The sequence below is a fragment of the Molossus molossus genome, unplaced genomic scaffold (genome assembly GCF_014108415.1).
Source record: "Molossus molossus isolate mMolMol1 unplaced genomic scaffold, mMolMol1.p scaffold_m16_p_15, whole genome shotgun sequence".
Classification (NCBI taxonomy): domain Eukaryota; kingdom Metazoa; phylum Chordata; class Mammalia; order Chiroptera; family Molossidae; genus Molossus; species Molossus molossus.
This window is the reverse complement of record NW_023425350.1, coordinates 43,753,995-43,766,951: the sequence shown is the minus strand read 5'-3', so window position 1 is coordinate 43,766,951 and position 12,957 is coordinate 43,753,995. Positions and strand designations below refer to the sequence as shown.

The 12,957-nt window shown below is 37.5% G+C and overlaps 1 protein-coding gene across 2 annotated transcripts in view; it reads right to left on the bottom strand.

The window, feature by feature from the left end:
- Positions 1-1,091: 1,091 nt before the first annotated feature.
- KIAA1841 (KIAA1841 ortholog) overlaps positions 1,092-12,957 on the bottom strand; it is a 68,852-nt gene continuing 56,986 nt past the window's right edge. Inside the window, exons 18-22 of one of the 2 annotated variants that reach the window (XM_036263378.1) lie at positions 12,137-12,165; positions 11,989-12,062; positions 5,344-5,432; positions 2,559-2,650; positions 1,092-1,697 (exon numbers count right to left, since the gene is read on the bottom strand). In XM_036263378.1, the coding sequence (XP_036119271.1) occupies positions 1,661-1,697; positions 2,559-2,650; positions 5,344-5,432; positions 11,989-12,062; positions 12,137-12,165 (321 nt within the window). In that variant the 3' untranslated portion in view covers positions 1,092-1,660. The remainder of the gene's footprint in view (positions 1,698-2,558; positions 2,651-5,343; positions 5,433-11,988; positions 12,063-12,136; positions 12,166-12,957) is intronic. The other variant, XM_036263379.1, reaches the window with a different exon arrangement.

Below are 12,957 nucleotides of genomic sequence, written 5' to 3'. Positions count from 1 at the left end.
AGACATTAACAAAATAAAAAGCACCTTCTGAAGAGAATCAAATTCTGATCAACTGTGGTTTGTAAAAGTAAATTCAGTGGTACAGTCTCCCCAGGGGAGAAGCATTTTGCCTTCTTATTATAAGTTAAAAAACAAAAGAGCATATTTTCTTCTTCTGGTTGTGACTATCACAGCACTACATAACATGTGTATACCTAAATCCTTTACATCAGAGAATATAGTAAACTAAGCGAAAGACTGGTATTTAGTAGAGCTTACAGATCATGTAGGATCATAGTAAAGATCATGTACTATAAAACATTTTCTTTTAAAAATAAAAATTTTATAATTGGTTTCAAAAATATAAATTGAAAAATATATAAACTGCAACAAAATTTTCCAATAGAAGTTCAAAAGCCTTGGTCAGGCCATACATATAACATCAAATGAAATCTAACTTAATTTATCAACTAAAACACTCACTAAAAATAATGGTTTCTGTATGTGTATATTGAGTGTAACACTTTAACATTTCAATAGAAATTGCTGTTCTTTCACACATTATTAACGGCTGTTCTCTAAATCATTTGAAGAAATTTCAATTATAAGGCAAATTTTCATTTAAATTAGAAACAGTGCATCTTAAAGTTTAAAGAGACCTATATGTAAATAATTTCCAACACATACTTTTTCATATGCTTATCGTTTGGAACAAATTTTCCCTGAGCACTCTTTCTGCTTGGTTGGAAAAACTAAAACATGACTATAGCATTTTATTTTGATTTTGCTCAGATATATGTAATTTTTCATCCATCAAATGCATTTGGGAATCTTTCCTTCTAGACAGCTCTAAAGCAATTATAACTGTTTGAAAGGGCTATTTGAATGGCTGTAGAAATGTGGTTGGGTTTCAGAACACTGAGAACTGTACAGTGGGTGTCTCATACAACTATCAAAAGTTATTTTAAAGAAATCAGGAAACACTAGCTTCACTAGTGTCAGGAGAGTTAATAATCAGTAATTCCAGTTCAGATGACCAATAGATAAGCATTAAAAACCAAAAGAAAAAAAAAGTTTGATTGACATTGTGCTTTCCATGGAATATGCTGAAAATATTTAATCCTTCTGCCCAACACAAGAAATACCTCACATGACACTTTATTAATGCAGTCTTGAGATACATCACTCCTTAATATCCATGCAAACTTAGAATTAGTATCACTGGGAATTTCATCACACAAATTGCAGTGCTTAATGCTATCCCATAATTCATAGAAGACATACTACAATCAGTCCACGTGCACGCTACCACTACCAGGTCTGTTCCCCTAATTGGTGAAGGTCTTAAAAAATCTTACCTACTCCAGAGTTCAGGCCTCTTCTCTTTCAAATAAATCAATTAATATTAGGAGTCTTAACAAACTTGTAAATACTAATTTTCTATATAGCCTAGCATCACACCAAAAGAAAATTAGATTTAAGAAGTTTCCTATTTACAATTAGATTTCATAAGACCTAATTAGATGCTTCCCTTAGCATTATGATTTATGTGGTTTGCATGAATAATTAATAAATAACTTAAAACATTCAGAAGTCATTGTTCTGAAGATCTTCAAGAGGTGAGCAATTTCGGATGTCCAGAGGTGTGTCTTCTGCCTTTTTAGTTACATGTTAAGGTGCTTTATGCAGGACGCCCTGGACCAAAACGGCTTTTAGACCTAGATTTTTCAAACAGGAAAGAAGGTCAGAGGTGCTTCTAAAACAATAGGAAGTTACTGCTGCTTTAGGTTATACTTGCTTGACAGTATCAACATTTAATGAAACTTTATGTAGCTCCATAATCCATTTTTAAAAACCCTTGGGGTGAGAGATATTTTGGAATTCTGATATTTTTATTTTATTGTGGGGAGATAATATGGTACATATATTGTATATTATGGACCTGGAGCAGTGCCCCCTAATCACATTAATGTTTCTTCACAGTGAAACAAATGAACATTTACATTAAGTGAGATAAATAAAAACTACAAATAGCATCATAGTAGTTTGGTTTAGGTTTGAGCTGACACAGACATATGAAAAGCATCTGGTGGCTTTCTGAGCTTTCTGGATTTCTGCATTGCAGGTAAGTCTTTTGGATCTGTAGTATTAATGATCAAATCTCAATAACTGTTCATCTTTAAAAGAAAGTGTGTGATGTAAAATAACAGAGGACCCACAAATTGGATTTTTATGAGAGAAATAAAAGAATGAAAAAGACTTCAATGATTTATCTAAAGTAATAATATATAATCTACAAAAGTTCTGCTAATTCACAGTAGCACTATCACTTACATTTTTATCAACAGTTGGGTCAGAATAGAGCTGAATCAATAAACAGAAAACTTGAAAAAGCTATATCTTCATTAAATTTTGTAAAATCTGGTTCTTATTAATGTCTTGGTCTAATCCTTGACACAAAACAAAACAAAACTCAAATTATGTGCTTCTAGTGTCATATAATTTTCCCTAACAACAACAACAACAACAAAACTCACTTAAAAGCCAGTGGTACTCCGAATCCAGTTATGCTGACTTACCGCGTGTTTTTCTCTGAGCTTCCCTGCCGAGCGCTGACTGGCACTGAGGCCTTGATTTGCGCTTCAAGCCTGGAATAAATACCTCCTGCAAACTGCAGAGTAAAGAAGCCAAATTCAGTCATTATCTTTACAGAATCAATAGAAGCTGTGCTTTATTAAAATGGCATTCCTTTTTAACTTACAAGTAACTTTATTTGGACTTTTGAAAATACAGGCTCTTTGACTTATAATTTACATACATTAAAATTCACCCTTTTTAGTAAACATTATGTTCTGACAGATGCATCCAGTTGTGAACCACTGTTACATTGGAGACATAGAATAGTTCCTTCACCCCAAGAAAATCCTCTTGTGCCTCTTTTAAGTCAACTGATTTGATACTACCAATTCTTGGAATCACTGATTTGTTTTATGACCCTCCATTTTGCATTTTTCCAGAACATTATATAAATAGAATTATACAGTCTGTAGACTTTTGCATCTGGCTTCTTTCACTTAGCATAATGTACAGGAGATTCATTTATGTTGTTGCATATCAGTAGCTTGTTATAGGAAACTGCCAAACTGTTTTCCAAAGTTCCTTTGGCATCCCTACTTGGTAGGGATGAGAGTTCCAGTCGCTCTATATCCTTGCCAGCATGTTTAAAAAAATTTTTTTTTAGACATTCTAGTTGGTATATACTGATGTATCATTGAGGTTTTAATTTACATTTCCCGAATGACTAATGTTGCATCATTTCATGTGCTCATTTCTATGTATTATTTTTTAATTTTTTTTTTTTTTTTCCATTTTTTATTCAGGTAGAGTGGGAGGGAGAGAGAGGAAGGGAGAGAGAAACATCGATGCGAAAGGGACACATCGAGTGGCTGCCACCCGCACGACCAACCAGGGCCGGGGACAAACTGCAACCGAAGTACGTGCCCTTAGCGGGAACCGAACCCCGGTCTCTGTAGACCGCAGGCCGACGCTCTAACCGCTGAGCCAAACCGGCCAGGGCTCTATGTATTATTTTTAAAGAAGTGGATGTTTAATCTTTTCACTGGATTGCTTTATTTTATTATTGATTTTTGAGAGTGCATTATAGATATATATTCTGGACACAAATCCTTTACCAGATGTTTTAAACATATTTTCTCATAGCTTATGACTTGTCTTTTTATTTAAAAAAATTTTTTTTTCTTTATTTATTTTTAGAGAGAGAGAAAGGGAGAGGGAGAGACAGAAACATCGATGAGAGAGAACATTGATTGGCTGCCTCCTGCATGCCCCCCCACTGGGGATCGGGCCTGCAACCTGGGCATGTGCTCTGACCAGGAATCGAACCGGCAACCTCTTGGTGCATGGGTTGATGCTCAACCACTGAGCCACACCGACCAGGTGTCTTTTCATTTTTTAATTAATATTTTTAAATTGATTTTTCTAGAGAGAGAGGGAGGGAAAGATAGAAACATCAATGTGAGAGAGAAACATCGATCAACTGCCTCCTGTACAACCCCTATACTGGGGGGATCGAGCCCAAAACCTGGGCATGTTCCCTGACTGGGAATCAAACCAGAATCTCTCAATTCATGGGACGATGCTCAGTCCACTGAGTCACACTGGCTGGGCTCTTCTCATTTTCTTAATAGTGTCTTTCAAAAAGAAGAACTTTTAAATTTTGATGAAATCCAATGTGTCAATTTTTTTCTTTCATGGATCATGTTTTTTGGTGTTATAACTATGATATATTTGCCTAACCCAGGTCACAAAGATTTTTTTCCCCATATTTCCTTTTAGAAGTTTTATAGGGAAGTAAATTTTTAAATAAAAAATAGAGAAAAGAGTTATTATAATTAAATAATACTAATACTATAATAACACTTAATGTTATGACTAGTATGTAATTCTAGTAAGACCATAGGTATTTCTAATCATCATTTTCAGCAAGATAATATCTTATTTTAGACATAACATCTAAACACTGCATGTAGGGTTGATCAAAATCAGTAATTTCCTGAAAGTCACCCTCTGGATCTGTTCAACAATGCATAGTTAACTTACCCTTGGTGTGACATTACACTTTCAGTGATAAAGTACTTTATTATGTGTGGTATGAGGACCTATAAACCATGGATAATAAGAAGTAGCAGAACACTTTTTTTTTAATCCTCACCCGAGGACATTTTTGCATCTATCTTCAGATAGAGCGGGAGGGAGAGAGGAGGGAAGAGAGAGAGAAACATTGATGTGAGAAGACACACTGAGTGGTTGCCACCCACATGACCTCAACCAGGGCCAGGGACAAACCGCAACCGAAGTATGTGCCTTAGCGGGAACTGAACGCAGAGCTCTCCGGTCTGTGGGCCGATGCTCTAACTGCTGAGCAAAACCGGCCAGGGCAGCAGAAAACTTCTATGTGAATGAACTCGCTAATTGGTACAGAATATAAAAATATTTCAATTATTCTTTTAAAATCTTTAAAAATAAAGTAGGGCCCTGGCCAGTTTGGCTCGGCGGTTAGAGCGTCAGCCTGCAGTTCAGAGAGACCCGGGTTTGGTTCCCGCTAAGGGCACGTACCTCGGTTTCAGTTTGTCCCCGGCCTTGGTTGGTTGTACGGGTGGTAGCCACTCGATGTGTCCCTTTCACGTCAATTTCTCTCTCTCTCTCTCCTTCCCACTCTATCTGAACAAAAAATGGAAAAATGTCCTCGGGTGAGGATAAAAAAATAAAATAAACTATTAAAAAAAATAATAAAGTAGAAAGGCATATCTAAGCAAGCACCATACACTAGTACATGATTCTTACTTCTTTTGATTCCTTTGACTTGACTCGGTCCAGATCACCCAATCTCATCTTTATTAGATGCCCTGTAATTTCAGACATCCGCCGCTGATCTGAAGGTAAAAAATAATAAACCTTACTTTTTATGAGGGTGACTTATAACTTTTATTTCTTAAAAATAGATTGCAATCATCAAGTGTTTATAAAGATACTTTATTTTTTTATCCTCGCCCGAGGACATTTTTATATTTATCTTCAGATAGAGCAGGAGGGAGAGAGGGAGGAAGAGAGAGACACATCAACTGGCTGCGACCCACACAACCCCAACCGAGGCCAGGGAAAAACTGCAACCGAGGTATGTACCCTTAGTGGGAACCAAACCCAGGACTCTTTGGTCCGCGGGCCGACGTTCTAACCGCTGAACCAAACCTGCCAGGGTTAAAGATATTTTATAGACAATATATGGCCTACTTATCTTTGAAGAATTTTAGGCTACAAGTGGCAAAATGGCTGATACATGGATGATTTTAAGATGACTGTAAATCAACCTAAAACATATTCTGTCGTCTTTAGAGTGACAGTAGTGGGCAAAAGTCAGTCTGAGAGACCTCAATACCATACATGTATAAAATAATACATTATCTACTGTGATTGCCTAGTAATAAAACTCTGGTTGATGTCTAAGGGATGTGTTAATTCTGGGCCGTATTTTAGTTGAAACTTTAAAGCTATTCAACATACTTCATAACATAAAATAACCCTATTATTGGTGAAGATCCAAAATGGCGATGGAGTGAACGGAAGCTACACAGACGGTCTCCCAGAACCAAACTGGAATTACAACTATAACACAGACAAATCTACGGGAAAAAGCAACAGAAAAGCATCTTGCGAGGACCATATAACCAGGGACACTGACTCGATCCTGGTAGAATTGTGAAGGCGCGAGACGGGGGCTGGGAGCCCACGGTGGGCAGCTCGGCAGCGGCCTTAGCTGTGAGCAGTGCCCTCGGGTTCAAGTCCCAAGCGGCTCCACAGCACAGAGCCGGGACAGAGGCTAAAATAGCCACAGCCAGTCACCTTGGGCTCAGGCAGAGGGAGGGCAGACTGAACTGGAACTGTGCGGAGACACTCGGGATTTGGAGGGCGCTCAGAGCTTTTGCTGAATTGCTGCCACGCAGGACAGTGGCCATATTGCTCCTTCCCAGGGCTCTGGGGAGAGGCAGCAATCCCTCCCTCGAAGATCCAACCCCACCCTGTGGGCCATTGAAATGCTAATTGAGGCTCATTAACAACCAGCATCTGCTCCACCCTCAGGAAATCCCCTTATGCTGAGCACCTGAGGGAGTTTTTCAATCAACTGACAACCTAAAACTCTTCACATAACCTCGACTGCTAGCCTCCAGGCAAAAAGCTAGAGAATAAGAGTACCTTTCCTGGGCTAGCCACTTTAACTAGGAAAGTAAGACTTGTCAGTGGTGTTTAACGTGGGTCCTTCCCCACTCACCTAAACCCAGGAGAAGGAGCCACAAACAGCAGAACACCAACACCCACAGGGAAAACTTGACAGGCTCCAAAGCCCACTGTGATAGCCAAAATGGTGAAACACAAAAACAGAAACCAAATGAAAGAACAAGAGACCTCCACTGAAGATGAGATCAATGTGGAGCAGTTAGGCAAGTTAACAGAGCTAGAATTCAGAGCCATGATCTTGAGGAAGCTCAACAGCATGGGTAAGGACATAGAGATGCTGAAAATAAACCAATTGGAAATTAAAAACCACCAAGAAGAGATAAAAAATGACATATCTGAAATGAAAAACACATGGGAAGGTCTAAAAGCAGAGTAGAGGAAGCTGAGGACTGGATCAGTGAATTAGAAGACAGGGTAGAAAAAAAATCAACCAATCAGAAAACCAAAAGGAAAAAACAATTTAAAAACAGGAAGACAGCTTAAGAGAACTGTGGGACAACTGGAAACGTAATAATATTCGCATCATAGGAGTCCCCCAAGAAGAAGAAAATGAGCAAGGGTTAGAGAATATATTCAAAGAAATAGTGAGAGAAAACTTCCATAATTTGGTGAAGGAAGAAGGCATTCAAGTTCAAGAAGTACAGAGAGCCCCAAGTAAGAAGAACCCAAACAGGCCCACACCAAGACACATAGTAATTAAAATGCCAAAAATTAAAGACAAAGAGAGAATCCTAAAAGCAGCAAGAGACAGGCAACAGGTCACCTACAAAGGAAAACCCATTAAGGCTCTCAGCTGACTTCTCACAAGAAACACTACAGGCCAGAAGGGAATGGCATGAAGTAATCAAGGTCCTGAAAAACAAGGATCTGAATCCAAGACTACTCTACCCAGCAAGGCTATCATTCAAAATAGAAGGTCAAATAAGGAGCTTCCCAGACAAAAAAAGGCTAAGGGAATACATTAGCACCAAACCAGCACTGCAAGAAATGTTAAAAGGACTACTGTAATTAGTAGAAGAAATAGGAAGAAAAATATAACCACACTAAACAAAAATGGCAATAAACAAGTACATATCAGTAATCACCTTAAATGTAAATGGACTGAATGCTCCGATAAAAAGACACAGAGTAGCTGATTGGATAAGAAAGCATGACTCATCTATATGTTGTTTACAAGAGACCCACCTCACAACAAAAGACTCACATAGGTTGAAAGTGAAGGGATGGAAAAAAATTTTCTAAGCAAATGGAAAGCAAAAAAAAGCTGGGGTAGCAATACTCATATCTGATCAAATAGATTTCAAAATGAAGGCCATAACTAGAGATGAAGAAGGCCACTACATAATATTGAAAGGATCTATCCAACAGAAAGATATAACCTTGATAAACATATATGCACCCAATATAGGAGCATCAAAACATATTAAAAGTCTTCTGGAGGACTTCCAAGGAGAAATCGACAGCAATACAATCATAGCAGGGGACTTCAACACCCCGTTGACAGCACTGGATAGATCCTCTAGACAAAAAATTAGCAAGGAAACAGACACTCTAAATGAAGCACTAGACCAAATGGATTTAATAGATATCTATAGAGAATTACACCCCAAAACTACAGAATTCACATTCTTCTCAAGTGCACATAGGACATTCTCAAAGATAGACCACATGATAGGACACAAACTAAATCTCTACAAGTTCAAGAAGATTGAAATCATATCAAGCATCTTCTTAGATCACAAAGGCATGAAACTAGAAATCAATTGCAACAAGAACATGCAAAGACATTTGAACACATGGAGGCTAAATAGCATGTTATTAAACAATGAATGGGTTACCGAGGAAATCAAGGAAGAAATTAAAAACTTCCTGGAAACCAATGAAAATGAACACACAACAACACAAAATCTATGGGGTGCAGCAAAAGCAGTTCTGAGAAGGAAGTTCATAGCACTACAAGCCTACCTCAAGAAACAAGAAAAATTTCTAATTGACTGTCTAACCTCACAACTTAAAGAATTAGAAAGCAAACAAAAAGAAAACCCTAGAGCAAGTAGAAGGAAGGAAATAGTAAAGATCAGAACAGAAATAAATGACATAGAGACCAAAAAAAACCATTCAAAGGATCAATGAAACAAAGAGCTGGTTTTTTTGAAAAGATAAACAAGATTGATGGACCCTTAGCTATACTCACCAAGAAACAAAGAGAGAGAACCCAAATACACAAAATCAGAAATGAAAGAGGAGAAGTAACAACTGACACCACAGAAAGACAAAGGATCGTTAAAAGCTACTATGAACAACTATATGGCAACAAATTCGACAATCTAAGCGAAATGGACAAATTTCTAGAAACACACAGTCTCCCAAAACTGGACCAGGAAGAGATAGAAAGCTTGAACAGACCAATAACAACCAAGGAAATTGAAGAGGTAATCAAGACTCTCCCAGCAAACAAAAGCCTAGGTCCAGATGGCTTCACAGGGGAGTTTTACCGAACATTAAAAAAGAACTAACACCCATTCTCCTCAAATTATTTCAAAAAATTCAAGAAGAAGGAAGACCTCCAAACTCGTTCTATGAGGCCAGCATAATTCTAATTCCAAAACCAGAAAAAGACACTACAAAGAAAGAAAACTACAGGCAAATATCCCTGATGAACATAGACGCCAAAATCCTGAACAAAATACCAGCAAATCGGACCCTGCAATACATCAAAACAATTATTCACCATGACCAAGTGGGATTCATTCCAGGGATGCAAGGCTGGTACAATATTCGCAAATCAAATAAATGTGATACGCCACATAAACAAAATGAAGAATAAAAACCACATGATCATATCAATAGACGGTGAAAAAGCATTAGACAAAATCCAGCATCCATTTCTGATAAAAACACTCAGCAATGTGGGGATAGAGGGATCATATCTCGACATAATAAAGGCCATATATGAAAGACCTACAGCCAACATCATACTCAATGGGTAGAAACTAAAAACATTTCCATTAAGAACAGGAACAAGACAGGGATGTCCACTTTCGCCACTCTTACTTAACATAGTACTGGAAGTCTTAGCCACAGCAATAAGACATGAGGAAAAAATAAAAGGGATCCAAATTGGAAAGGAGGAAGTGAAACTGTCATTATTTGCAGATGACTTGACACTACACATAGAAAACCTTAAAGACTCCATCAAAAATCTTCTAGACTTAATACATGAATTTAGCAAAGTAGCAGGATACAAAATTAACGTCAAGAAATCGACAGCATTCGTATACACCAATGATGAACTCACAGAAAGAGAAACTGAAAAAACAATCCCATTTACCATTGCGCCAAAAAAATTAAGATACCGAGGAATAAACTTAACCAAAGAAGTAAAGGACCTATTTGTAGAAAACTACAGGACATTGAAAAAAGAAATAGAGGAAGATATAAAAAAGTGGAAGCACATACCTTGTTCATGGATTGGAAGAATATCATTAAAATGTCCATACTACCCAAAGCAATCTATAGATTCAATGCAATCCCCATCAAAATACCAACAACATATTTCATAGAACTAGAACAAATACTTCAAAAGTTCATATGGAACCAAAAAAGTCCCCGAATAGCCACAGCAATTTTGAAAAAGAAGGACAGAGTAGGTGGGATCACAATACCAGATATCAGGTTATACTACAAAGCGACTGTAATCAAAACAGCCTGGTACTGGCACAAGAACAGGCATATAGACCAGTGGAACAGAACAGAGAGCCCAGAAATGAACCCAAGGCAATATGCTCAATTAATATTTGACAAAGGTGGCAAGAGCATACAGTGGAGTAAAGACAGCCTCTTTAATAAATGGTGTTGGGAAAATTGGACAGCTACATGCAAAAAAGTGAAACTAGACCATCAACTCACACCATACACAAAAATAAACTCAAAATGGATAAAAGACTTAAATGTGACCCATGAATCCATAAAAATTCTAGAAGAAAATGTAGGCATCAAAATTTCGAACATCATACGCAGCAGAATTTTCACTGATACATCACCTAAGGCAACAGACACAAAGGAGAAAATGAACACATGGGACTACATCAAACTAAAAAGCTTCTGCACAGCAAAAGAAACAATCATCAAAATGGAAAGGCAAACCCACTGTATGGGAGAGCATAAGTACCAATGATATATCAGATAAGGGGTTAATTTCCAATATATATAGAGTGCTCATACAATTCAACAAAAGGAAGACAAAGAACCCAATTAAAAAATGGGCAGAGGAGCTGAACAGACACCTCTCCAAACAGGACATTCAAATGGCCAAGAGACATATGAAGAAAGAAATGCTCAACATCACTAATCATCAGAGAGATGCAAATTAAAACAATGAGGTATCACCTCACACCTGTCAGAATGGCCGCCATCAACAAATCATCAAACAACAAGTGTTGGCGAGGGTGTGGAGAAAAGGGGACTCTAGTACACTGCTGGTGGGAATGCAGACTGGTGCAGCCACTATGGAAAACAATATGGTGTTACCTCAAAAAATTAAAAATTGAACTTCCATTTGACCCAGTGATCCTGCTTCTAGGAATATACCCTAAGAAGCCTGAAACACCAATCAGGAAGAATATATGTACCCCATGTTCATAGCAGCACTATTTATAATAGCTAAGATCTGGGAACAGCCCAAGTGTCCATCAGTAGACAAATGGATAAAAAAGTGGTGGTACATATACACAGTGGAGTACTATGCAGCTGTAAGAAAGAAAGATATCTTATCCTTTGAGACGACATGGAAGGACCTGGAAAGTATTATCCTAAGTGAAATAAGCCAAGCGGAAAAAGACAAATACCACATGATCTCACTTATATACGGAATATAATGAACATAACAGTCTGAGGATGATGGTAGACCCAGAAACATGGAAGTAGGGCACAGAGTGACATCCCTCAAAAGAGGGGGTGAGGAGGTGGAAAGAGATAAACCACAGAACTTATATGCATGTACGCATTACTGATAAACATGGACAACAAAGCTGGGGATGGGGTTGGGGGGTGTTGGGAAGGAGGTTATCAATGGGGTAAAAAAGGAGAAACATCTGTAACAAAAAAAAAATTTTTTTTTAATTAAAAATAAATAAATATAACCCTATTATTGTTATTTATACCTAACTTGTATATTACCCAAATAATAAAACTTACCATCTTCTCTTTGTGCATCCTGGTTGAACCTCAATGATCTGGTGACATCCCACTTATTCTTCTGCATACTTACACTAGTGATAAATTAAACAAAAATCAGCACTGATTCTCAGAGAGAACATTTGTTGGATTCAGGAGCAATACTCACATGAAAGGAGACACATCTCTAGACGTTGACTAAAAAAAAGTAGACAAACATTAAGGCCTAATTAGAACATATTTACTGATTAGTGCTACAGTTAATAATAAAAGTTTACACTTACCGAGTGCAAGATACTGTACCAGGAGTATTACAAGTATTATTTCATTTAAGCCTTACAACAGCATGTGAGACAGGTTATTATTATCTCTATAATAAAACAGTTTCAGGAAGCAGCCAATCAATGTTTCTCTCTCCCTCTCCCTTCCTCTCTCTAAAAACCAATAATAAAAAAAAAAAATTTTTTTTTAAATTAAGAATATTGTGCACAGAAAACAAACCTAGAATATGAACCCAGATGATCTGCCTGACCTGGAAGCCCCAGCTTATGCAATCTTTTATAATTCACCCATTCGTGTGTCTGCAGTACTTAACAAGAAGATGAACGTACAACCTGTCCAATGTAATCGTGTGCAACTTGTTTCAACCCCAGCTTTCACACATTTTTAAAATCCATGGTTTCTCTGTTAGCCAGCTGTGGTTATTAATGCCCTCTTATTCCTACCTGGCTTTTTACCCCTTCCTTTGATGACATGGGGAAATACAAATTATTTTAAAAGACCATAAAATACAGGGTGGGGCAAATGTAGGTTTACAGTTGTTTGTATGGAAAATAATACAATTAATATTTAATAATAATACAAGTATAAACTCTGACCCTGGCCAGTTTGGTCAGCGGTTGGAGCGTTGGCCTATGGACCAGAGAGTCCTGGGTTCAGTTTCCACTAGGGGCACGTACCAAAAAAAAAAAGAATAAACTCTGTGTTTCA